The 26,948-nt window shown below is 36.3% G+C and overlaps 1 protein-coding gene and 1 long non-coding RNA gene across 2 annotated transcripts in view; one reads left to right on the plus strand and one right to left on the minus strand.

The window, feature by feature from the left end:
* The window catches only part of grik4 (glutamate receptor, ionotropic, kainate 4), a 314,456-nt gene that overhangs the window by 185,912 nt on the left and 101,596 nt on the right, over positions 1 to 26,948 (plus strand). Inside the window, exons 4-5 of the mRNA XM_042771152.1 lie at positions 4,070 to 4,234; positions 11,903 to 12,000. Of these exons, the coding sequence (XP_042627086.1) occupies positions 4,070 to 4,234; positions 11,903 to 12,000 (263 nt within the window). The remainder of the gene's footprint in view (positions 1 to 4,069; positions 4,235 to 11,902; positions 12,001 to 26,948) is intronic.
* On the minus strand, positions 11,852 to 26,228 carry LOC122147703. The gene is made up of 3 exons (XR_006161751.1): positions 26,145 to 26,228; positions 13,800 to 13,877; positions 11,852 to 11,984 (listed from the first exon to the last, which is right to left on the minus strand). It is a non-coding gene; the product is annotated as an uncharacterized LOC122147703 (long non-coding RNA).

A 26,948-nucleotide genomic window follows, 5' to 3' on the forward strand; every position in this document is an offset into this window, starting at 1 on the left:
AAGTCGTTTTGCATTAGTAACACTCTTTGAAAAATCATGCTCTTAAAATCCATCTTTCGTACAAGATGCACTAGGAATACATTTTGTACACCATCAGTTCACCAACAGCTCTTTTATGTTGGTAAAGCTCTTTCAGTTGTTTGAAAGAAAGTTAATGAGTGTGCTTTAATGTCATTACTGTTGACAGTTTGTTCATTGAAAATCAGTCTAGTATAATGGCTGTATAAATGTCACAATCAAGATTCTGCTGCTTTGACGCTCTTCAAGCCTCATTTGGATCTAACTGTTTAAATGGAAAAGCATATTAAATGGCAGTTAGTGCGCTTAAAGGTGATGCACTTGTCCATTTTATTAGCATTCAGTCACTCTGGTTGATTAAGTATGTGATGGTGCTTATTTAATAGGCATTCGTACATTGGACAACCCATTTGAGTGATGAGTTCCTCTCTCCTCACAGTACCGCCATCCTCCATGCCTGATCTGTTTTGACTACGGCCCAGTGGAAGCAGCAGCATAAGGTGATTTTGAGAGTTTAGTGGCTTTATTATGGTGACAGTGTAGTGTTGAATGGACCTTTGGGACATACTACAAACCCCCATGTATTATAAGATCAAATGGTTTGTTTCAGTGTTTCTTTAGGCTGCAGGATACATAGTGGTTTGTAAGCTACACAGGTTAATAGCTAGAAGAAATATAGTGCAATAGAATCTTCAGATACAGAGTGCACATAAACAAACGCAAAATAATTCTATAATGCAGTGGGTAACACCAAGGAGGTGTGTAATATCTGGAGAGAATGAATTATGTAAACATTAGCATTCCCATTTGTCTAAAGTTAAGAGTTACTTAGCTGTGCATGAATGAAGGCTCTATTATTTAGGAGCTGTGGTGCTATTAAGAGGGCAAAAGTTCAAATCTACAATCTTCATAAAAAAGTCAAATAAAATTACTTTATGCATAAAATGGAACTGCAGTGATTCAGAAAGCTTTAATCATTTAATTCAAACATGACCGAATAAGCCATGAGAGTTCTCCTATTTAAAAAGGGCAATATAAATAACAATCCACTTAAGACTGCCATAAATATCGAGATGTTTGTTTAGAGATGGTAAATGGAGATCTGCAGTATGTTGTAAATGAGATTAAATGTATTCGCTTGCGGCAAAGATGTGAAGGCAGTTAAGCCACACATTTTTTGCTTTTTTAAAATGTGCTTTTGGGTAAAAAGCAATTAAATGACTATATACAGGAGTCCAATTTGAGCTAATGTGTTCTGCGAGGAGAAAACATAGATTTTTGCCTTTCCCACAGACTCATAGGGGATCTTTTACAAAAAAAAAAAAAAATTATCATCAATTAATATACTGTCGCATGTGGGGCAAAGCCACATTCATTACAGAAGTTTTCCCATCAGTAATACCTGTCATAGCAAATGTTCACGGGGAATGCATTGCTAAAGCATACATTTATTCACATTAAAACAGTTATCCTGAACAGAAAAAGAAAAAGATTATAAAGAAAGGATGTTAATTCTGTATTGGCCGCCCATGCAGAAGACTCTGTCTTTCTCTAGCGGCAAGCTAAATCATCTTCCCACACCCACTTCTCTCTGTCGCAGCTGACAGCAAAAAGTGGAGAAAGCTCAAACTGGGCAATTCTCCCAGCGTTCACCCCCAAATCTCACAACAAAGAGTGCCAAATGGAAACACTGGCCCTGAGCTGAGCCCTGAGGTTCTGTTCTTGTCCCCAGTCCACGGTCGCAAATGTAGATGTCAATGCAAGAAACTGGAATTGCAAGCTCTAAATGGAATCCTAGCGTATATGGTAAAATATCAGAAGGGGAGATCTGTTGCGGGGCAATGACATTTTAAAGGCATTGCAGTATGAGACTCTGAGCAATGTGGAGGTCCACTGTAGCTGAGGTTCTATTCAATCTTCCAGTCTTGGCTCGGCTGCTGACCCTTTTAGAGGAATCGATGGTGAGCAGCAGCGCGTGCCGGGGCATGAAACCCATTGTGTAATGTGCATGGATACCAGGGCTGACAGTTATGGTATGAGAAGCATCTTCCTTGTCTTAGTGCATCTTGATACTATTCAGAAATGCATGTGCAGCAATGTGTGTTTGCACTGCTGTGTGTTTTAAAGAAAGACAGGAAATGATTGATCATTAAAGATTGGGGAATTGGATATGTTGCAGGCCAGACTTGAACCCTTTTTGCATATTTGAGCACCACAACTCCTAAATAGTGGAAACTTTTGGGAGTTTGGCCTTGATTGATAAGTAAATAAAGACAGACAGGAAATTAAACTAAAGATTGGAGAATTGGATATGTTGCAGGCCAGACTTGAACCCATTTTTTCCATATGAGCACCATAACTCCTTAACAATGGAAGCTTTTTGGTGTTTTGACTTTGGAAAATGAAATTAAACGTGGGGGAATCAAATATGTTGCAGGCCCACCTCAAACACATTTTTCCCATATGAATGCAACAACCCCCTAAATGGTGGAATCTTTTGGGCTTTCTGACCTTTAGCAAATAGGTAAGTGAAGCTAGACAAGTAATGGTGATTTTAAAGATTGGACAATTGGTTATGTAACAGATTTGAACCTGTATTCCCATAAAGCACCACAGATCCTAAAACACAGAAAGCTGTATTTGATAGATAAAATGAAGTTAGACAGGAAATGGCAATTTTAAAGATTGGACAATTTGATATAATGCAGACCGGATTCGAAGCTGTGTGCCCAAAAAGCACCCCTGCACCTAAATTAAGGAAACTTTTAAATTTTAAACCTTTAATTGATAGGTAAACGTAAGACACAGGTATAAGAGTCACACCTGCATGCCCACAAAAGCACCCCAACTCCTAAAAGACAAAAACTTTTGGGTCTTTTGACCTTAATCTAATAGGTAAATTAAGCATGACAGGAAATGGCAATGTTTGGACAATTGAATATGACACAGACCTACTTCAAACCTGCCTCTCCAAAAATAATAATAATAATTAAAAAAAAAAAAAGTTTTATTTTTACAGGTAAGTGGCGAGGTATAGCAAGATGGAAGATTAAAAAATTGCATGACACCAGCAGTCCAAGATTAGTCCAAGGGTTGTGCTTACTTCCAGTGCAATGTTAATGAACATGAACTCTTTTAACATACTGTTATGTCAGGGTTTGACAACTGGCATATTTTTTTTTTTTTTTTTAAATGTTCTAATTGTGCACAGTTTCATTGCTACAGTGTAAATAAAGCACTTTCACGGCAATGCATGTGAGTCATGCAACTTATTCAGGGTCACTAGAGAGCTAATTATGTGTTGGCTTGAAGAATGGTGGAAAAATAAACAATATCAATATGCAGGCACGACAACAATAGTTTGAAAATAGGTTGACTTACATCAAAAGTATCAGACGCTCACCTATAGTTGTGTTGATGTGATGTCAGGGGCATGCATAAAGCTTTCCTTCTGCAATTTTGCTTAAAAAGCAGGACTTTTGCTATTGAATTGGTGTCAGACATCATTAGGCTCTTCTCATATCAAATATTACAGTGATAAAAGTGTAAATGTTATTTGCTTTGCACAGATTTTAATATCCCTGAGCGTCAGATACCGGTTGCAACATATATTGTTGCTAAGCCTTGTGTCAACTCACCACGGACTAGACATATTCAAAGCGGATTGAATATGATACGGGTTCATAAAAGTAGACATGCAGTATGTACACTAATAGCACTAAGGAGCCACTGACTCCAAACATAGTGCAAGGATATTATTTATTTACTGCACAACATTGTTAATGAGTCATTCATAGCAAAACAGCTACATGGAGCGCTTGTGTCAGTCTAGTAAAAAAACTGTCAAAGAACAGCATTAATCTTGTCGACTGTAAGCGAATGCACTTCAATATGCACACAAAGGTGACCCAGAATCACTTGTGCCTACATTTCCGTGATTCTTCATTGTGTTGAATGATTTCTGTAGTATCTTTTTTGTCACAGTTGTGTTCGTCAAAGTATCTCATCTCACTTTCTGGGTCTCTCTCTGTCTCCTTGAACTGTGTCTCAGCTGCCATACTTGATGACCCGATGGAGTGTAGCCGCGGGGAGCGACTGGCCATCACTCTGGCGAAAGACAGCATCAACCGTTCCAGCAACCGCTCCACCACAGGCAAACTGGAGGTGGACATTTTTGAGCTGCTCCGAGACAGTGAATACGAGACAGGGGAAACTAGTGAGTATTCACACATATTTTATCATTTCTGAGGTGTATGTGATTTTACATACAGTATAATTTTTTATACATTATACCTAAAGAAATGTATAATGTTCTGTATATTTTATGTAATAATTGTTCATAAATGTATTTGTTTTAATAATATTTTATATGCAATATATATTTATATTACATTATATATTCAATAGATACATTAAAAATCATGCACCCCCACATTTCCAAAGATGGACAAGCAGTTATAAAACAATTTGCATGATGTATTTGTCCAACCAGTGCTATTAATTAATTATTTTAGTAATTGTATTATATTTTAAGAATGCTATACATATATTTAATGTATAGTATTTCTAATACAATTTAATAATATATTAAATAGTACTTTTGACAAATCAATTTAAAATTAAGCACCCTCACGTACAGATGGACAAGCTGTTATAAACAAGTTGCTTGCGGTGTTCGTCCAATCAATGCTTGTAATCTCATAAATATGCAAATAGGAATATCAACCCAGGTTTTACAAGTGTACAGTGTGAAATATCACCTCCTAGTGACCCATAATTAATTAATTACCCAGGATAAAGTATAATTAGGATTATGTTTAGAGTAGGCTTATGTTTTGGCAGTTGTGGCCTAATGGTTAGAGAGTTGGGTTTGTAACCCAAAGGTTGTAGGTTTGAGTCTCAGTACCGGCAGGGATTGTAGGTGGGAGGAGTGAATGACCAGCACTCTCTTCCACCCTCAGTACTGTGACGTTCACCACTCACTGCTGTGTGTGTGCTTTTGGATGCATTAAATGCAGAGCACAGATTCCTAGTGTGGACCTATCTTCTTTTGTGCTTCATTAATGAAACAGAATGAGGGTGAGTAAATGATGGCAACATTTTATTTTTGGGTGAACTATCTCTAACCAGTTAGATTAAGGTGCATAATATACTATACAGTAAATATTCTAGGAACTATGATGCTGCCTCTTCCTACTCCATATATTTGTTTTAGTTTAGTTTGAACATTTTTGCAATGCTCTTTAGTTTTAATTTTCACAGCTGTCCTTTAGCTTCACAACCTGAATGATGGTACCTTAACCGTCAAGGTTTTATTCAGCCGTTGTAGGCATTATAATGATTCACAGGTAGAAGCAAATTATGAGAATTGTGTCCTTGCGAGGGCATTCCTTCTGCAAAACATGCACTGAGTACTTATTTAAACAGCAAAACTTTGTTGTGTATTTAAGTATGAGCACATATATTTTTTCTATATCTATATCTGTTTTCAATATTTTCCAAGTTTTGTAAAGAAGTGCAACGAGACACATATAAATAGACTTATATACATGCATAATTAGAGTGTCTGTCAGTTTCTTCTCTCCATATGTTCTTGGCTGGTAGCAGATGATATATTCTGAGATAAAGAAAGGGACCACTATGTGGTTGCAATTAAATTAACAGGTTTTCACTCAAGACAGAATAAAGTGTGCTTTTCTATTCTGCTATTCTGATGTCTTCATAGTCAGAAGTTATGCAGGAATTTATTGGAACAATGTTTGTTTTCTTTGGTTATGGCAAAGTCACTATTAAAGGTCAGCTGATACGCCATACAATACAAATTACATTACAGACATTTTTTATTAACACAAACTCCAATAAGAATCAATGTTCATTTGGATCTATATTAATCTGAATTTAAATTAAACTTGTTTATTTTACAAATTTACTTATTTGATAGATGGCCTAGAAATAGTGCAGAATCTGAAATATTCTTTATAAATTTTATGTTGTAACATTTTGTTTTAAAATATACTTATTTGATTGGTGACCTAGAAATAGTGCAGAATCTGAAATATTCTTTATTAATTTTATGTTGTAACATTTGTTATGTTTGTATTTTTATGTTTTAACATGTTTTAAATTTTACAAAATCAAGTATTTATTTATTTAACATCATAACATAACAGTTTGGTTCTTGATTTTGCTAAATTATTGATTTATTTATTTTAATTATGAGCATAATTTAAAGGGAAAAAGTTAGCATGAATTTCAAAGCATTACATTTTGTTTTACATTTTGCAATTGCAGTATCATAAATCTTTCTGTTTATTTCTTAGTTTGAATCCCAGATTTTCAATGTGGCCTCAGACTTTTGAACTTCGCTTTGCCTTTAAAATTTAAACCCGACAGTCAGTGGGTTTCAAATGAACAGTGCGACTTTTACTTTAACAGCTGCCAGTCAATCTTGTGTGCCTTTCTTACTCTGAGGCCCTAGATTTAATAATGCTTCCCTTACAAATCCTGAATCAAATAGCGTTGGGGAGAACAAAATAGAATTGCTCACTCAAAGAGGGATATTAAACATGACTGAGGTTCATTGTTGTCAATGAAAGAAGGCGGCACTAAAATCAGAAGAAGACGAGCTGTAATTTAAACAATCAGAGCTGTTGAGACACATGGCGGTTAAGGATGAGAAGCCTTATGAGGCAGCACCATTTAAATACCCCTCCTGATAGATATAAACAGCTTTCTTTCGCTCCACGGTTAGTCGCACAACCCTGTTCGGTCTAATTCAGTGTTGTAATAGCTTGCAGTATGCAGGAATTGAATTAGAAATGGATCAGTGACACTCCCAGGAAGGGAGAAATGTCACACCGCCGCTACCTGCCCTACCATACTCCCATCTAAAATCGCTGAAGCCTGCATCTTCCCACATCCCACATCCCACAACGTGTGTGTTTGCATGTGGTCTGCATACTAATGTTTGTGATCTGAAGTAAACAGAGATGTTCTGAAACCAGCCACGATACATTGATCTTATTCAATCCACATGGATTCATTGTCCTTCTCTGGATCAGCCGTGCAGCAGGGTCATGTCAAAAGATTCGACTCCAGTCAGTCATAACTTTGAATCACCTGACCCTCGTGACTCATGTTACATGCTAGAGTTAATAACTGCATGCCTTATGATCCGTGCATACAATGCAACAGCACAGATGAACAATTCTTGGATGACTCTGTATTAAAACACTGAGATAAAGATGGAACTTTTGAGATATATTAAACATTTATAGTTATGAAATTCTACACTGTTGATACATATATGTACATTTACATAATGCTTCATTCTGTTCTGTGATTTCCACAGACTGAATACTTAGATACAACAATCCTACTACCTATCTCTAGTTTACCAGTAAATGTTGGAAAACGTGTTTCTTAATGGATCATTTATGTATAAACAGATGTGGATGAAATATTTAGCAAAATTAAAGTAAATAAAAAGATACACTCTTTGTTTAGCAGAAAATGAATTACCAGTGAAGCGCAAGCCACTGCAAAAAAAAATGTGTTGTATTGTATTTAACTGTTTTTCATTGAAAGACTATATATATATATATATATATATTCTAGGTCACTAATCAATATAATCATTATACAGATAATTTGTGACATGATCATGTCTTTTTGTACAGATGATCAAGTGTTATTGTTTCATTTGAAGCTCGATGTTCTTTGGATAATTTTCAAATATGGAAAACACAATCAGATTTTACACAAACTTCACTCTTAAAAATAAAGGTGCTTCACAATGCCATAGAAGAATCTTTTTGTCTAATTGGTTCTATAAAGAACCTTTAACATCTGAAGAACCTTTCTGTTTCATAAAAGGTTCTTTGTGGTGAATGAAGGTTCTTCAGATTATAAAAAGGTAAGAAAGAGGTGGTTCGTAAAAAGAACCTTTGACTGAATGGTTCTTTGTGGAACAAAAATGGTTCTTCTATGGCATCACTTGAAGAACATTTTGAAGCACCTTTATTTTTAAGAGTGTTGTGGAGTTTTTGCTGCTGAAGATCATTTTCAATTCAACTTTTCACTAAAAATTATGCTGATGATAAATGGTAATTTGTAATAAATTATTTGACACCACCATGTAAATCAAATCCAAGTTGGACTTTTAACAAAGTTTAGGTGTAGTTGGTGGAATTTCATTTACACTGAAAGTGATAGACTGGAAGCAATACATGTTGAGAAGAAAACATACACTACTACACTCTGAAGTGAAGATGAGTGAAGATTCTATATTGCTATCTTTAGTTTCACGAAGAACCATTAACAACCTTTCTAATGCACAAAATGTTCTTTACAGCAGAAAAAATGTTTTAAATTAATATTAAAATGATCTTCATACTAAGAGAAAATGTTTTTTTAAGAACTGTCAGTAAAAGGTTGTTTGAAATCCCAAAATGATTATTTTCTTGCATTACCGCAAAAAAAAAAACCTTTTGGAAGCTTTATTTCTGAGAGTGTATATCAAGAGTCATTAACTGTAGTAATTATGTTGCCAATGCCAATAAATCATGAGATTAATTGTGATTAATTACTTTAATAAGTGGAAAGAAGTTTGCCTGTTTAGAAGACTAACAATGCACAGCAAGGCTGACATGAATCCATGAGGGTGTCAACCTCCTGTAGACTATACTTGATTTCCAACTGAGAGCAGTTGACCTGTGAAGTGAACGCTTGTGTATTCACTGTAGCAGTGTGTAGTGATCCTAAAAATGCAGCTCATCGCCATTCAGGGCAGTGCAGAGATGTGCTTGCAATGTATTATGGGGACACAAGTAACAGAGGCTTCCACAGGTGTCAGCATTTGCATTTTTCACTATGAGATTATAAGTAAAAAAAAAAAAAACTCTGCATCCATTGGTGCTTTGTAATCAGATCATTTCCATTTCCTTTGTTCCCAGCAGTCCCTGCTTAAGTGCTCAGAGCACAAGTACAGTATGTGGCCCACACCATCATAATTAAAAAAGTGAGGGATTATAAAAAAAAAAGTGACGTTATGTATGGCCAAGAATGGTGTCCAATACTTGGAATTTGTGCTACCAATATTGCAACTGCGATTTAATATGCAATTATTTTGTAAAGCTATTTATGTTCTGTATTATTCAGCAAAGACAATCTATAAATCATTGTATTGTATTGCCAACACAATATTAGACAGATTAAACATAAATGTTCTTTTCTGTAGGCTAGGCCTATATGTTACGATTAAATTAGGTGATACGTGAATTGATATGAATGACATTTTTATTTAACAACTACAATCACAGTAGTATATTGACTGATTTGTTAAACTTCCAACCTTGTAAGCATGTAATAATTATGACAACATAAAGCACTGACAGATAAGCCTGGTGTAAACATTAATATGAAAGTCAGTAACAAATCACACAAACTAAAGTTGATTGAAGAAATATAAAAACACTAGTTGATTGCTTTACCACACTACTTTAGGTAATTCAAAGTCACTGTAATGTGGACTGCACTTTTTAAACACTGTCTGTTAACTTTAGACAGACTTTAAATAAATAAGAATATATATATCACCAAATTATATATATTATCTTAAGTTCGAAGTCTTCAGTAATGAAATGCACCGTAATCACTGTTGCCAACTCTCGTGAGACAAATAAGCAACCGCAGCTTCAAAAACAAGCTCAAAGCAAGCCCAATATTTTTTGATAAATGTATTATCATCAATATTATTTATTATCAATTATTTATTACGAATAAATGAGCCTGCAACATATTAAACTGAAACTACCCTTTTATCTGAAAAACAAAAATCAGCAAACTGCAACAAAGTAGGAACAAAACTCAGCTCCAATCACCTGTGAGCAGAACAGGATTGGACAGATGGAAAAGAAGAAAAACACAAGAGCTTCAAAGGGGAGCTGCAACAGCCATATATTTATAGCCTCCTAAAATACTGCCAATTCGAACCAAATCTACTCTTAGTATTAGTATAGGCCTACTTTTGTTTGTTTGTTTGTTTTTACATCCTGTGATAATTACAATACAATACATTAATACATTAAAAAAAAAAGTAAAATTTAAAAATTAGGCTACCTTATGAAGGAAAAAAAGTCATCCCACTCCTCTACGTTTACTACTATCATCGCTTGGATTAAAGCGTCACGTGCCTTCTCTTTGAATGTGATTTTTCTTCAATCCCTCAGTGAAGAAAAATCACATTCTAAAAGAGGGCGTGTGAGCAGGGGGCGGAATATTTAACAAATTATGCTACAGCACTTATATTTTTGCACTGATTGGCTATTGACTGTAAGCAGACAGAGTGTCAGTCAATGCATTGGAATACAGAATACAGTGAACATTCATGAAAAGAAAAGAAGTTGCTTGTCAGGTTTTCCTAACAAGCAACCATATTTTTTAAAATAAGCCCAAAAAAATGCGACCCGGGATTTTTTCACACAGCTTTACAAAAAGAGAAGCCCAAGGTCACGTACAATACGTGGACTTGCCAATTCTGACTGTAACACTGTTACTGCTTAAGTAATTTCAATGTGCTGTTTTGTGCTGTTCATATATATATGTAGACTTTCCAGGGGGATAAAATTCAAAATATATAGACTTTCCAGGGGGTAAAATTCAAGATTTTTGGATGGGTTCCCCAAACCACGGACTGGGCACCACTGTAGCGTGCCAACTTGATGCTTCCTCTGAAGACTTATTAGATCTGTTCAACTTGAAGCAGCGTTGCTTAGATTGATCGGTGTGTGTCATCAAAGTACTGTGAGAGCTATAAGAGAGTGGACGTCTCCTTATGCTTCCTCTCGCCATACTTTGATGTCATACACCGATCGATCTTCAAGTCGAACACAACTCTTTACTTTCAAGTGTCACGTTACCGAGTGTAATCGCCATCTCTGCGGTTGAAAAATTGTGTTTTTTCATATCGCAAAATTCTAGCAAATGCAATTAATTGTTCAGTGCTAATATTGAGGGTGGAAGAGAGCGTGGGTCATTCACTACCCACACCAACAATTCCTGCCAGTACTGAGACTTGAACCTGTGACTTTCAAGTTACAAGTCCAACTCTCTAACCATTAGGCCATGACTCAGATCTATCTCTCATGCCTCCTGCTCTTAATCACAAATATAATTTCAGGACACACTTCACTCAAAGGTCAATTAATAATAAAATGTAATTTTGTGTGAGAGACTGAAAAAGAGAAGATTAATTACAGCGCTAAGCTTCTGATTGCCTAGATTGTGATTATAGTGAGTTCTTTAAAACCCGTTCTTGAATAAAATGGAATTATTTGGATTTTGATAGTAATTTTAGAACAGACGTGTCAGATGGGTCTCTTTTACCTAATATATTTACCTGAAGAACTCCCTGAGATTTTAAGATAATAAATTAATAATTAAGAAAAACATTTGTATGTTCAAGGTTATCTGACATTGGTTAATGGTCACATGACATGCAGGTAAACAAATTAAATATTTCATGTTTTTTAGTAAGTGCTTTATTTGGATTGTTGTTAGCTTAAAATAATTTATTTTAATTTTACATTTTTATTGATTGAATTAATTATTAGTGTTTCATTAAACTTGCAAAAAAAATTAAAATTTCTTTCTATTTTTATATCAATATGTTACAAGTTTGATCAATGCTTAAACAAGTTATAATAATATGTAATTGTCATGTAATTTGGAATCAGTTACGGATTACATTTAGTAAGTAATCTACCCAGCACTGATCCTTGAATGAAAATAAGACAGCAGCACTCTTAGCAGGGTTACATCTTGCGTTTCTTCTGCTCTCTGTCTGTAATAAATGACAATTGTTCTTTCCCTTAACTATCGACAGTGTGCCAGATCATGTCGAAGGGGGTTGTGGCGGTCCTGGGCCCCTCTGCCAGCCCGGCATCCAACTCCATCATCAGTAATATCTGCGGTGAGAAAGAGGTGAGTGCTGGAATTGGCTCTCTTTTGGCTCTCTTCGCAACATACCAAAGCCCAGATCATATTACCAAGTAATCATTCATATCATTACTTTAATGACCGATGTGGTCGGTGACACGCTCTGAACACAGCAGATGAACACGACAACCAAATGACCAGTGTTAAGCCGTGACTACAATGTTCAGCTCTAATTAATAAATACATAAATGATTATTGACACAACATGCTCAGTAATCCCACTGTTCTGAAGTCAAACTTTCCTATAAGCATTTGTTCTGCCACCGGCAAACATGAAGATACATGCGAACAGACTAAGTAAATTACTAAGAGAAGAATTAAATAATGTGGATTCACAGAGAATTTATATAGATTAATTGTCGCCATGATGCCGGCTGAATTGTTTAGAGCAGTTTCTCGCTCCATCAGAGAGTAAAGGCGAACTTTCAAATACAGAGAACAAATAGAGAGCTGGAGGAAGTGAAATATTTACCTCAATTACTTGAAACCAACTGCCGGTTCATCCTATCTTAATTCCATAGGTTTATGCTGTAATGTATTTCAATGGATTTATAGCTGACATATAATGTCGTCACAAGCTGAGTCGCCAATTCCAAACAGTCTAGTGCTGGGGCTGATGTGAGATTATATGTGGATTTTCTTCCAAAGCAGAAGTCAGAGGGAATATATTACTATCACACAGGTAATGAATAATGCAGCTTGAAACAAGTTTACTGTGCGTACTCAACTGTCTAAGCATCACTCCTTAATGTTTTCATAATTCATAACCAGTGGCAGCTCGCCTTCCAAAGTGAGCAACAAGCATAAATATTCATAGTCACATCTTATAAATGACTGCTTAGGTCATAGATGAGGCCTTGTGTAATGAAAGTTTAAACATTTACATCAGCTATAATACACCTCGATGAATATTTATAATGCTGACATTTTATTTGTTTTTCAGGAGCTGTTATTTGTCTTTGCAGTAGATCAGGGTTTGGTTAGCGCTGCCATTGATAGCTGCTTTGGGATGATGAAATGGGGGGTCAGATGCTCTCTGTCCTCTGTCTATGAGAAAAGGTCATTGTGCTCCTGTTATTGTATTTTTAAAAATGGTTTGTCTATCTCTAATGGTCTAAAGGGAGGAGGGGTCATCGTGTTTATAGTGGTGGGTGGGTGTGTATATGTGTGTGTGTGTGTGTGTGTGACAGAGAGAGTACAAAAGAGGAAGGAATCTAGCAAGAAGCCTCTGATTTTTCAGGATGTTTTTGAAGAGATGATTTCATATTTGAGTGTAACCAGGCTTATCGGGTCTCTGTGACCAATATGTTAAAGTATGGAATAAAAATTGAATCTACTGCAACAGTTTTGCACAATTTGGCAAGAACCCTTGATGAATCAAAATATCCACCCCTAAAATTAGAAAGTTTATTTTAAGATTATAAAGAATATTATTAAGTTTAAATGATCAATACCTTAATTCATGTACATTTTTTTAAATACTCTGGTTTGACATATATTTTCTTTTTTTTTTTTTTTTTTTTTTGAATAGTTTGAGGAAATTGTACACCCATTTCCTTGTACAATTTCATTTACTTCTGTATGCATACAAATGCAGAACATATTAATTTCCATCAGTGTGTGTGCATTCTGCTTGTGTGTATGGGTATGTTTGCACTGGTTAGATTGCAGGCATGTTTGTAATATGTGGGAGGCCTACATCGTTCAGAGCATTAGTATTTCTGTACACAGCTGTTCTGAGACTGACAGTTTGGCCTGAAGATAGAAGAAAGTACAAGATGTACCTGTACTCGTTTCATTATCATGGATGCTCAAGATGCTCCTTCACTTGTGTAATGCAATGATGGAGTTTCCCATCTGGCCTAGAAAGAAATGACACATCTGCTGTAAGGGTCTGGAGTGTGGCTTTTGACTTCTCTCATTATTACTGATAAATGTACGTTCACGGCATGCTGTCACTTTTCCTTCTCAAACAACTTTTTTTATACTACATGGAGTGACAGTTCTTGTAAAAATAAAATGTAAATAGCCTAAGTGATTTTGCTTCTTGTAAGTCAAGTACAGGAACCTTTTAGGCAAACAAGAGTTGTTGTTGACGTAGTTTATATGTTTTCTCAGGGACCTTGGGGTTCAGCTGGCAAATTGCATTGTAATTCAATATACTTGTAGGGCAAAAAAAGGTGAGCCCAAAAGAGGTTTTCCTCTAATTTCTTATAAATATGAATGATGTGTTTGTAGTACAGAGAGGGTAGCAGATGAGAAAGGCAGGAGCCTTTGAAATCTTCAGGAGTCACTACAGTAGAGCAGCACGGCTGCGCTTAAGGGTAAGGCCTTTGAACCTGAATGACACACGGGTTCAGGAGAGGAGAGAGATGTGGGAACTATGAGGGAGAAAAGCCAGGCCTGAAACCCAAGAGCACAACAGACAGAACTTCCTGTGGAGCTTGAGACCTCTGCTGAATACATTAAAATGAAAAATTTGTATTCATGTGTTGATATTCAAATCACGATTTTGCACCTTAGGGGCACTCTGTGCCACCGGCAGTGATGCTGATTTTTATTCATGATTATTTTTTGTAGTATTTTTGTATATTTTCATAAATAAGTGTGTTGTGGATTTGCTTTTGCATCTGTTTAATTTAATAAACAATTGATTTGATTGAATTATTATACCATGTTGAATATCTAGGATTTAAAATCTAATTTAAACCTTAAACAAAGGTTTTATATTTGGACAGATTTAAAACAAGAATGCTGTATTATGTGAAGAAACATAAAGGAATGATTTTGCAAAATAAATGTTACATTACAAATGTTACATATGATTAGAAATTTAAATCAAACTTTATGCTGGGTCATTATAGTTACCTAAAACAAGCTAAAATTTAAAACGCTACTTGAAATTTATTTCAGCTAGTTGATAAGGCCACATTTCTCATTTTCATTTTGATGTAATAAAAATGTATAAAAATTATATAGACAAAAAAATACTAAAAATGACAAAAGCAAGAAAACTTATGTTTTTGTATTTTTACCAGTGTTGTTATTTAAAATAATTTTTAGTTTTTTACAAATGTAATCAAATGTTGCTTCCTAACAGAATGTTTGTTGTTTGTTGTATGTTGTATTTTTACCAGTTCAAAACAAATGTCACGTTACATTACTTGCATAAAAAAACATTTTATATACATATGTATTTTTTTATTATTATTATTATTATTATTTGCTGCTAATATACTGTAGTTTGTAATGGATAAAAACAGTTTGGTAACATTTTAATTTAGGGATCAATTCTCACTATTAAAGAGGTCATATGATCCGATTTTTCTTTTTTTTTTCTTCTGTGGAGCGTTAAAGCTGTTCGTGCATACAGAAAAGTAAAGTTGTAAAGTTGCAAAGATTAAAGTCTCAAACCCAAAGAGATATTCCTTATAAAATGAATGCTTAGCCACACCTTCCTAAAACGTCTCTTTCAAACACGCCCCCACAACTACGTCACTGTGTGGGAAGATTTAAATAGCACCTCCCAAATGTTCATGCAAAGAAAGAAGGTGTAACTTTTATTCTCACTGTAGTATTGTTGCCACCGCTGCCATGTCGTGGAGAGGCTGTGTGTTTCGTTGTGAATGCCAAACTACTTTGTTTGGCCTTCCAAAAGAGTTCACAACTAGAAATTAGTGGTTAAGTTTTATTTACAACACTGTTCCAGAACAGAACAACCCAAATATTTGAGAGTGTACAGCACATTTTACAGAGGACTGTTTCCAGAAGGGGCTTATCATTTCCGTCACACGCTTGAGGTATTCAGCCAATCACAATGCACTGGATCGCTGGCCAATCAGAGCACACCACGCTTTTCAGAACGATGAGCTTTGTAAAATAATTAACGCGTTTCAGAAAGGCGGGGTATAGAGGAGCAACAATAATGAACAGTATGTGGAAAATAATGTGTTTTTTCGGAGAGAGTCAAGTAAGTCTGACTGGGGGGAAATGGATGATCCTCTAACCACAATCAAAATTATTAATGTTATTAATGTTCTTGTGTGTCATTCTTCACTTAAATATGGCAAATAAAATGAAAGAGGCTGTGGGTTGCTGCTACAGGGAAGACGGGGCGCCTACTTGAATTTATGTAGAGAACTGCAGTGGGAAAATTTACGAAGCTTTCAAAATTTTGCTCAGGTAGTCCCTAATCAGTTTTGGTTTGTTCAGAAATGTGCTAAGCATGCCCAGCATCGTCATGGCAAAGGTTTGTGGCCAGGTCAGATTATGTCAGAGTTTGTCGTCATTTGTTGGAAAATCATATCACACTGCTCAGACATTCCACGACCCAACAAAGGCTGACTAAACATGTTCAGTCGTGTTAAAATAAGTGGTCCCCGTGATTTTGCCAAGTAAGACATGTTCCTGGATCAACATCAGGAACATGTTGTACTTGGTAAAATCACGGTCACCGAAATAAACCCCGACCAACAGCAACAGATGCCGACAGGGGTAACACACTGATCCAACAAACACAGACAGACTTATCTGTTGGTGTTTGTCTGTGCAGTGTGAATTGACGTTTAGCATGTATATTACTAGTATATTGGCTGTTTATTAGTACTAATAAAGCACTTATAAATTTGTATTAAGCATGACCATATTTTAGATCTCTTAATCCTACCCCACACCTAAAATTAACAAGTACCTTACTAACTATTAATAAGCAGCTAATTAGGAGTTTAAGTCATAGTCAATACTTAGTTAATTGTGAGAACTGGTCCCCAAACTAAAGTGGCTAAAAGTTATATTAAAATTAGAAAAATTAGCAAAATAGAAGCATATTCACTTGTGGTTTCAAACTTTTGGCAATCACTGTTTACTCAAATTATGTTGAGTGGTCATCTCAGTCTCTCAGGTTATCTCTGATTACATATTAAATTAGGATTTCTCCACTTGGTTAAGCATGAATAAGGAAGTAAAAGCAGTGGCCCACAAAAGGGAGACACAGGAGTGCTGGCGTGAGTTTAAGCCAGCAGACTCAACCTCAACTGTTTTTTTGGCGTGCTATTTCAGGCCAGACTTTGTTCCAGGCTTGCCAGCATATGAAAGTGGACCTAGCGTGCTGTGTTTGATCCCGAATGCTGTAATTTTGCTAGCTATCAAAGCTTCAGCTCATCAGGAGTCTTCATTTACAGCAGTCACTCTGCAAGAGCTGTTTTTCACCGTTCGTTCGTTCGTCCGTCCCTTCTCTCTCTCCTTCTCTCTATCCAGATACACATACTGGATCTTCCCATACTTTTTGTGTAGCATTTTTGGAGAAGCGCCAGTGATGTGACTTGTGCCAGTAACTTGCCATTAACGTGATTTGTGTACCATATTGCAAATTACTTGAGTAAGTAAGCATCTGTCGAGAACATAAATGAATGTAAATGTTAAACAACCGAATCTGTCCTCGCTTCAGGTTGGCTGTGGTTCCTTTCAGATGAATCCGGCATAAGAGAGGTGAGAGGTCAGTCGTGGTGATTAAGCTATGAAAACTTTACTGGACCATATAAGACGGCGAGGCTCTTAATGGCAGAACACTTCAGACCTCATTGGCTTAAATGATGTATAACTACAGCGCTGCTGATCCCTCAGTGTTTAGTGCTATAAGCACTAATGTTGTGCTCTATAGACAGATGAGCACTGACGGAAGAACAAGCAATATCACTTTCCATCAAAATGGTGCTTGGTCTTGTGGCTGTGCTCAGGAATCTATGAACCTTGAATCTGTGAGTCTTTTGTGAGTCTTTTTAATATCCAAAGTAATTTGATTCAGCTATTTTATGCTGATTTTGATGCAACAGTCAAGGAAAAATAACTAAAACAAATAAAATCTAACAAAATGTGATAAATTGAAACAAATGGGCACTATAAAAGGCATATCGGAGAAATGTACATCAATAGTATCACTTCACAGAAGATAGAGAGGGAAATTTACTTGCCAGTCATTATGCACAACCTGACCTCTTGAATTATGGCTAAAATTAATATGGTGAAAACAATTTAAGCCTCCGGCATTTTTATTTAGTAGAATTAATGCCAAGTGTGGTTCCTACACAGATGTTTATGGGCATAAAACGCATAAGATGTGATCGTTACAAAATATTTATAAGGCCATGGGTCACATAACAGTTAAGTAGACTTTTAATATAACCAAATAATGTTTATTTTCATGTTAAAAATACAAATTTATGGCATAATTTAGAGGTTTTTAGAAAGGCAAGTTATGTTAAGTATGCAATAATATATTTTTATATGAATGCACATACGCATATTTGTGAAAATATGATAATTTATGTTATATTTATACATTTCACATGTATTTACATACAATTCTGTGTGTCATAATTCTTGAAATCCCTAATTTGTGTGATTTTCTTCTATTGAGATTCCTTGCTTAGCATGTAGGGAGTAGTGCACATGTCATGCATTCTCTAAAAATGACTTGGTAACACTTTACAATAAGGTTTTATTTGTTAACATTAGTTAACTACACTAGTTAACATGAACTACCAATGAACAATATTTCTACAGCATTTATTAATCATAAAGGGATAGTTCATCCAAAACTTAAAATTACTTACTCAAAATCAACGTGTGTGAGTCTCTTCTGTTGAACACAAAATGAGATATTTTAGAGAACCAAACAGTTGACAGTAGCCATTGATATCCATAGTATGGAAAAAAAATACTATTGAAGACAATGGCTACCATAAACTGTTTGGTTACTGACATTCTTCCAAATATGCAGTGTGTGTGTGTGTGTGTGTGTGTGTGTGTGTGTGTGTGCGTGTGTGTGCGTGTGTGTGTGCGTGTGTGTGTGTGTTCAACAGAAAAAATAAACATGAAACAAGTGGAGAGTGAGTAAATGATGGCAATTCTCATTTTGGGATGAACTATCCCATTAATTAATTTCTACCTTTACTATGTAATTTTATTAAGCAACATTAACAAAGGTTAATAAATGCTGTTAAAAATGTATATTGCTCATAGTTAGTTCATATTAACTAACGTAATAATGAAAGTGTTACTGTTGACCTTAATACCAGTATATGAAAAATAACTTAAAGTGGTAGTTAGAAAAAGTCTAGCCTCATTTTATCACCACTTGTTTTGATATGTTATGCAATGCGATGAGATGAGATTTATACATTGCACTGAATATATTTGTAAAAAAGACATTGCATTGGATATTTTTACTGTGGATATTTTGCTGTTTGCATTGGATATTTTTTTACTGTGTAACATTGTTGATAACAGCTCTCAGTGATATGTGTCGGGTCCCCACTATGAAAGCAGCAACATTCACAAATGTTTACAGAACATGCGGGAACCCAGAGTGTCTGTAGCTTTCTCTATTTCTGTTTTATCAGGTGATAGAAAGTCTAAGGCCTTCTCAAGCCGTTCGGCTGATGCATCTAATCTGCGGCTTATTATGCATCAAACTAAGATTGCTGAGACTCAAAGTACTGCCATCAAGTTAGCATTTTTATACATTCACTCATGTAATTTCTGACCAGTGACTTAATAACCACAAACAACCTGGATTTTATGTTTATAAACGAAACATGGCTAGAAGACAGCTGCAGTGCAACAGTCCTCAATGAATCAGCCCCTCCTAACTTTAATTTTATAAGTGTCTGCATGAACCCATACACAATCGTGGACACACTTTAGATTTAATCATCAGTACAGGTTTAAACATTTCATCCATTGTTAAGGATGTAGCTCTATCTGATCACTTCTGTATTTTCTTTGATATACTGATCTCTGTTACGACTGAATCTAGGTCTGTCTCTGTCAGAAAAAGATGCATTAACGAAAAAAACTCTGCTTTCAATGCAGAACTAGCCACAACTAGACAGACCTTCTTCTCAAACCTTATAAACAGTAACTTAAACAACGCTCGCACTGTTTTTGCTACTCTTGAGAGACTGACAACCCCCCCACCCCCCACCCCCAGTCAGATTCCCAGTTGAATGCTCTCTGACAGCAAATGCAATGAGTTTGCTTCCTTCTTTTCTGAGAAGATCAATAATATCAGAAAGGCGATTAGCACATCCTCCAGTTATGAAGAGGTCAGACAGATTCGACCGCAATTTAGAAAGTTGCCATGTCTGTTTTTGAAGCAATTGATAGCAAAGTTTTGTAAGAAATAGTAAAGCACCTTAAATCGTCAACCTGTTACCATGACACACTTCCCACATCTTTTTTCAAAAGTGTCCTTAACTGTTTAGAAGCAGATCTCTTAGAAGTGGTGAACACCTTACTTCTTTCTGGGACATTTCCAAAATCCCTGAAAACTGCAGTTGTTAAGCCCCTTCTGAAAAAGAGCAAGCTTGATAGAACCATATTGAGCAACTATAAACCAATATCAAATCTTCCTTTTATAGGCAAGATTATTGAAAAGGTAGTTTTTAATCAGCTGAACAACTACTTAAATATAAATGGATACCTGGACAATTTTCAATCTGGTTTCCGACTGCATCACAGCACAACTCATTAAGATAATAAATGATATTCACTTTAATTCTGATTCTGGCAAAATATCAGTGCTGGTACTACTAGATCTTAGGACGGTGACACACTGGCTGCGTGGCGTGAGGGTGGCGTTTCTGTTGCGTGTCAGTTGCGTGGCGACTGCGTCGCGTTTTCTGTGTCTTTACACACCAGAACTGTGCCTGACGCGGCGCTGGCATGCTGCTGCTGCTGTAGGTGACATAGAGGGAGAACGCCGACAGACCAGGCTCTTGGCTTCACGACAACAATTTCTATTTTTTTCACACACCTACACCTTCCAAAATCCGAAAAATGGGTAAGTGGGCTGTCTTTTTATTTCAATAACATTTACAAATTTGTGTAGCTTTAAAGAGCTTATTTAGCCTACCTGATGTTGGACCGTCACTCAGAATACACACTACGTTGTTAAAATGTCATTAATTAATATGTGCTTTGTGTACAAAATGACATATAAACATATTTTCCTATTCTATTTTGCCTGGAAACGCTTCCAACACGCTTGCATGTCATGTGAAAAATAGGCGTCGGTTCTATTTCTAGCATGCATGCATTTTCCACGCGGCTCGAGCCACGCCTGAGACGCGTGTCTCACGCAGGCAGTCTGCAAGCTCTAACCTGTTAACATGGGAGCCGAATTAAAAACGGACACGCCACGCAGCTGAGACGCTTACGCCACGCATCCAGTGTGTCACCAGCCTTAGTGCTGTGTTTGACACTGTAGATCATAACATACTTCTAGAGAGACTAGAAAACTGGGTCGGGCTTTCTTGGATAGTAATCAAATGGTTCAGGTCATACTTAGAAGGGAGAGGTTATTATGTGAGTATAGGAGAGCACAAGTCTAAGTGGACATCTATGATATGCGGAGTCCCACAAGGCTCAATCCTTGCACCACTCCTGTTTAGCCTGTATATGCTCCCACTAAGTCAAATAATGAGAAAAAACTAAATTGCCTATCACTATGCAGATGACACCCAGATTTATCTAGCCTTATCTCCAAATGACTACAGCCCCATTGACTACCTCTGCCAATGCACTGATGAGATTAACAGTTGGATGTGCCAGAATTTTCTTCAGTTAAACAAGGAGAAAACTCATTGCATTTGGAAACAAAGATGAAGTTCTCAAGGTGAATGCATACCTTGACTCTAGGGGTCAAAAAACTAAAAATCAAGTCAAGAATCTTGGTGTGATTCTGGAGATAGACCTTAGTTTCAGTAGTCATGTCAAAGCAGTAAATAAATCAGCATACTATCATCTCAAAAACATTGCAAGAATTAGATGTTTTGTTTCCAATCAAGACTTAGAGAAACTTGTTCATGCCCACAACAACAGCAGACTACACAATTGTAATTGTCTCCTCACTGGCCTTCCCAAGAAGACCATAAGACAGCTGCAGCTCATCCAGAACACTGCTGCCACAATTCTGACAAGAACCAGAAAATCTGAGCACATCACACCAGTTCTTAGGTCTTTACACTGGCTTTCAGTTACATTCAGGATTGATTTTAAAGTACTTTTACTCGTTTATAAATCACTCAAGGGCATAGGACCTAAATACATTGCAGATATTCTCACTGAATATAAACCTAACAGACCACTCAGATCATTAGGATCGAGTCAGTTAGACATAACAAGGGTTCACACAAATCAAGGAGAGTTTGCTTTTAGCTATTATGCTGCCCGCAGTTGGAATCAGTTTCCAGAAGAGATCAGATGTGCTAAAACATTAGCTACATTTAAATGAAGACTCAAAAATAATCTGTTTAGCTGTGCATTTATTGAATGAGCACTGTGCTACATCCGAACTGATTGCACTGTATTTTATGTATAATCATTTTTAACTGTTTTGAACACATTTTAAATCAATTTCTAAATCATTTTAAAAGTTTTTAAATTCCCTGTTTTATTGTTGTGATTTTTTTAATGATTATTTTACTTCCTTTTATGTAAAGCACTTCAAATTACCATTGTGAATGAAATGTGCTATATAAATAAACTTGCCTTGCCTTGCCTTGATTATCTCTAGTTTTGTCTCCTTTTGAGTTGCTTGTCTTTACTCTGTGTGGACCTTATAAAACCCCCATCTCATAACCAGCTGTAGAATCACACAAGAAGGTCCCAGATTGGCACAAGCCACATGTCAGTGGAAAAGGGCTAAAAGAATCCCCCCGGTACAGTCAGAAGTGGGAGGACATGACATTTAGAGAAGGCCTTGTTGTGAAAGTGGATGATTGTGTCACGGTATGTCCATACCGTTCTGCTTTCATCCTGCAAACAAAACACAGGTGCTGCGTCCTCATTCGCCTGATGATAATTAGGGTACCACAGCTGTCGGCGGCACCTCTGCTCACCTCTCTTTTGCTGTGCAATTGATCTGTCACGCCGAGGGACACCCACGCAACTGAATTTACACCAACGAGAATGAGTTCTCTTTATTCCTCACTAAATGGATGTATGCAGTGGCACTATGCCACTCAAGTCCCCTTCTGGCTTGTGAGAGCCCTTTCAAAGTTAATTCATCCTCTTGTTTCTAATATGATGGATGTGCAAAAGACAGGAAGGACCAGTTTTCCATTGTCTCTTTGTTCTGTGGTCATCCATGGTGCAGTGCTGTCTTTTTGTGGAGGTGTGAATGGATCAGGTTTTTACGCCTCAGCTGAGCCTATCGGCATCGCAGAGTGGAATTATTCATGGGCTTCATCAACTCTGCAAACAAATCCCTGGGCAGGCATGAGTGCGCTCTTAACGAGTCATGTGTTTTGTTGTGTGTTATTAACAGCACATTTCCCTGGTAAATATTTAAGTGTTCACAATGTGCTCTAATTTCTGGAAGCCTGTTTCTGCCTCAGATTAAAAAAGTAAAAAGGTAATTGTGACAAGAATCTCACAATTGTGAATTACGTATTTCAGCATTGCACTTTTCAGTGTAATTGTGATTTCTTTTAATTGCAAATTATTTTTTCTTTTAACTGTGATTATTTTTTATGCGTTAATTGCGACTTTAAATTTAACGTGATTTTATCTCTAAATTGCAAATGTATGTCTCTTGCAATCCTTGCATTGCAGCTTTTCTCACACTTCCACTTTCTCATAATTGTTTTTGATATCACATTTGTAACTTTTTTTCTCACAATTGCGACTTTATATCTCACAGTTGCTAATTTCTAATAAAGGTTTCATTTTCAACTCTCATAATTGCAACTTTGTCTTTGTCACTTGTGACTTTTTATTTCACAGTTGCATTATTGTTTCTTTATATCTCAGTTGTGATTTTTTTCCCCCTCATAATTAGCACTTTATTTAGCACAGTAGCAACTTTTTCTCATAATTGTGACATTAGAAGTCAAATTGCTATTTTATTTCTCATTATTGAGAGTGTGATTTTTTTTCATTACTTTGACTTCATTACTCACATTTGTGACATTATTTCTCACAATCATGGTTACTTCTCATTGTCAACTTTATCAACAATTACCTGTTTTATTTTTTAGGCAGAAACTGGCTTCCATAACTACCCTTCAATATCAATGGATTAATTTGTTATTTTACATGGAGTGCTATTTGTCCACAAAGGCCGGTTGCATGAGCAGAGACCAAGGGAGGGACACCTGCGGATACCGTCTGTTAGGTGATATTTGAAATTCACCAAAGACTTATCTAATTCACCTTCATTCACCATGTCAACAACCCCACCACCCACAACACCTCTCACACACACTGCACACTAAAAACGCCCCCCACATCTAAAAAAACAATATTCATCAACAATATCTACTATGTTCTTCGGGACTATCAGTGATGCTTGCGAAACGGTGATCATAGAAAGGGTTTTTTTTCCCCTGAGCAGGCTGATCAATGAGATTGTGGTCAATGCTCAGCTTTATCTCAAGGCCTTGGTGGCCTTTTCTTCTTTTTGCTCCCTCCACAAGGGACTCTCAGTGCTCACATAGCCTCCAAAACATGTTTACTTCACTTAGTGCTTAAGTTTGTTTTTCCCCCAAGCAGCTGACTTCCCATGGTTCATTGCACCACATTAGAGAGGTGTGCGATGTCACAATCATTCACAATACCCTTCAGCCACTCTGCCATCCCCATATGGCTGATATCAATGTCTTTGAGTAATGGTGTAGCTTTTTGCCTGAATTTGGCCCCATCACCCTGTGAGGCAACCGAGTATGGCTTTGACACTCGCTGCTGTTCTTGAGCGTGACAATGGACAAATATGGCCAACTTTACAGTACAACAGTATGTCCAGGTGTATCAGTTGACACTGTGGCCCTGGTAAAAGTTCTGTGATCTTTTATTAAACATGATTTTGTTCCTCTGGCACGTAAGGGAACAGATGTAAGATCTCATTATACTTTACCTTGCCATATGGCAATAAATCCCCCAGAGTTCCCTCCTGAGACCGTTTACCATTATGGATGTGTTTTTGTTCAGAGCTACAGGTATAAAGCAGGATGACCATGTACAGTAAAACTAGATCTAACTTTAAAACTAAATGGTAAAAAAAGGTCAAGGTGCGAATTTTAAATGACGCACACTGCAGAATTCCTTTCAGCACAGCATCACAACAATCTGCATAATTTCATGGTTAAGTGAGAATACAGTACTTATGCCAAATGACTTCACAAATTGCGCTTTGTGAAAGCCATGCCTTTCCCTATGAGGTTTACACTGATTATTTAAATAAGCCAAGGGACATTTTAAGTAATGTTCATGATGTCACAACAGCTTTTGTTATTCAGAGTTGCATATTTTAGTTTGGCAGTTACACAGTAATGTCCTTCTCTTATTGTAGTTTAAAACCCTATTAAGATGACATTGCAAAAATGATTGTGTAATCTAAATAAAACATTGTGGCAATGCACATTCAGATAATGACTAACAAAGATCTCAATTTGCTCAAAGAGTGTGTACAAGCATAATTCAATCAACTGAATTGTCGAAACAGTTACATTTTAATTCACAAGATGTATATTACAAAACTATCCAGTTGTACTGTTCTGCACTACAAATGTCCAAAATGCAGCATCTGTTAAGTGCCTTAATATTCATTTGTACCATGTCAGCATGTTCCCACATGGTTTAAATGAAATGTTTGGCATGTGTACTTATATTGCAGTGTTTGCCTGTCTTCAGTGAGCTGCTTTTGGCCTGCATCAGGCCCCTCATTAGAAGCCTGTCAGCAGTGCATCTGTAGGCCTGACAGTTACTCTGTCAGCCCGCAGGAGCAGACAGCACATGGACAGACAGATATTACCCTCATACACAACTCTCCCTCTGGCCCATAATTCCTATGTTGCAGCCTAGATTGGCTCCACCAGGGCAAAGAATTTCTATTTACACCCTGGAAATGATGTTGATCCAAATGCAGTGAGTTGTAACTACAAGAAAAATGACTTTCATGCTCCTTCGAGTCATGGAGGTTATGCTCCATTTCCCGTTCATTCACCATGGATATTTACTATGTATATTTGAGCACGCAATGAGACATTAGATTCTGTCATCTGTTCGAATGTGAGTTTTTTTAAGGGATAGTTCAAGCAATAACTAAAATACTATCATTATTTACTCACCTTCATGGTGTTCCAAAACTGTAAGACTTTGTTTCAATGGAAAACAAAAAAGTGGATTTTAAAGAATGGGGCTTTCTTCTATACAGTTACAATGAACAGGGACTATGTTTTTTCAGCCTAAAAGGATGCAAAAACACGATAAATTGCTCAATTTTTTCATTCCAAACCCATAAGGCTTTCATTCATTCAGATCACAAATGAAGATATATTCAATGAAACCTGAGAGATTTCTGTTCTTTCATTGATTTTTATTTTTTAGATCAAACTTTGACACCTCTAAAAATTCATAAAGCGTTGGTGAACAGAAACTCAACATGCTTGCTTTATGCATAAGAACTAAATAGATTTATCTTTGCACATCAAGCAAGCATGTTTGAGTTTCCTTTTGCCATATTTGATGTGCTGTATGCATGTGCATTTTGTTTATATCAATGTTTAAATGTGATTAAAAGCCTGAATTAAATCTGTTAATCTTATAAAGCAGTCATGTCTTTTCAGATAGCTTGCGTTATACCACTCGATTTATATGGATTTACAATCTCTTTCTGAACTTTCTGAAGTTTGAGTTCCCGAGAGATGTATTGAGATCCAATTTTTGAACAAACGAGCAAATTTTTCAAGCAGATTTTTCCTTTTATGTTCTATGACAGTCATATTTTTATTTTTTTGGTGAAGTTATCTCTAAAGTTGATCTCTCATGCAAATATTAAATACTTATTTACAATGCTTTTTTGTGGAAGGAGTTAACCCTCCTAACCTCTTTTTTTTCCCACCCACTCTGACTTTTAAGACCCATGACATAAT

Source organism: Cyprinus carpio, chromosome A15 (assembly GCF_018340385.1).
Source record: "Cyprinus carpio isolate SPL01 chromosome A15, ASM1834038v1, whole genome shotgun sequence".
Taxonomy (NCBI): Eukaryota; Metazoa; Chordata; class Actinopteri; order Cypriniformes; family Cyprinidae; genus Cyprinus; species Cyprinus carpio.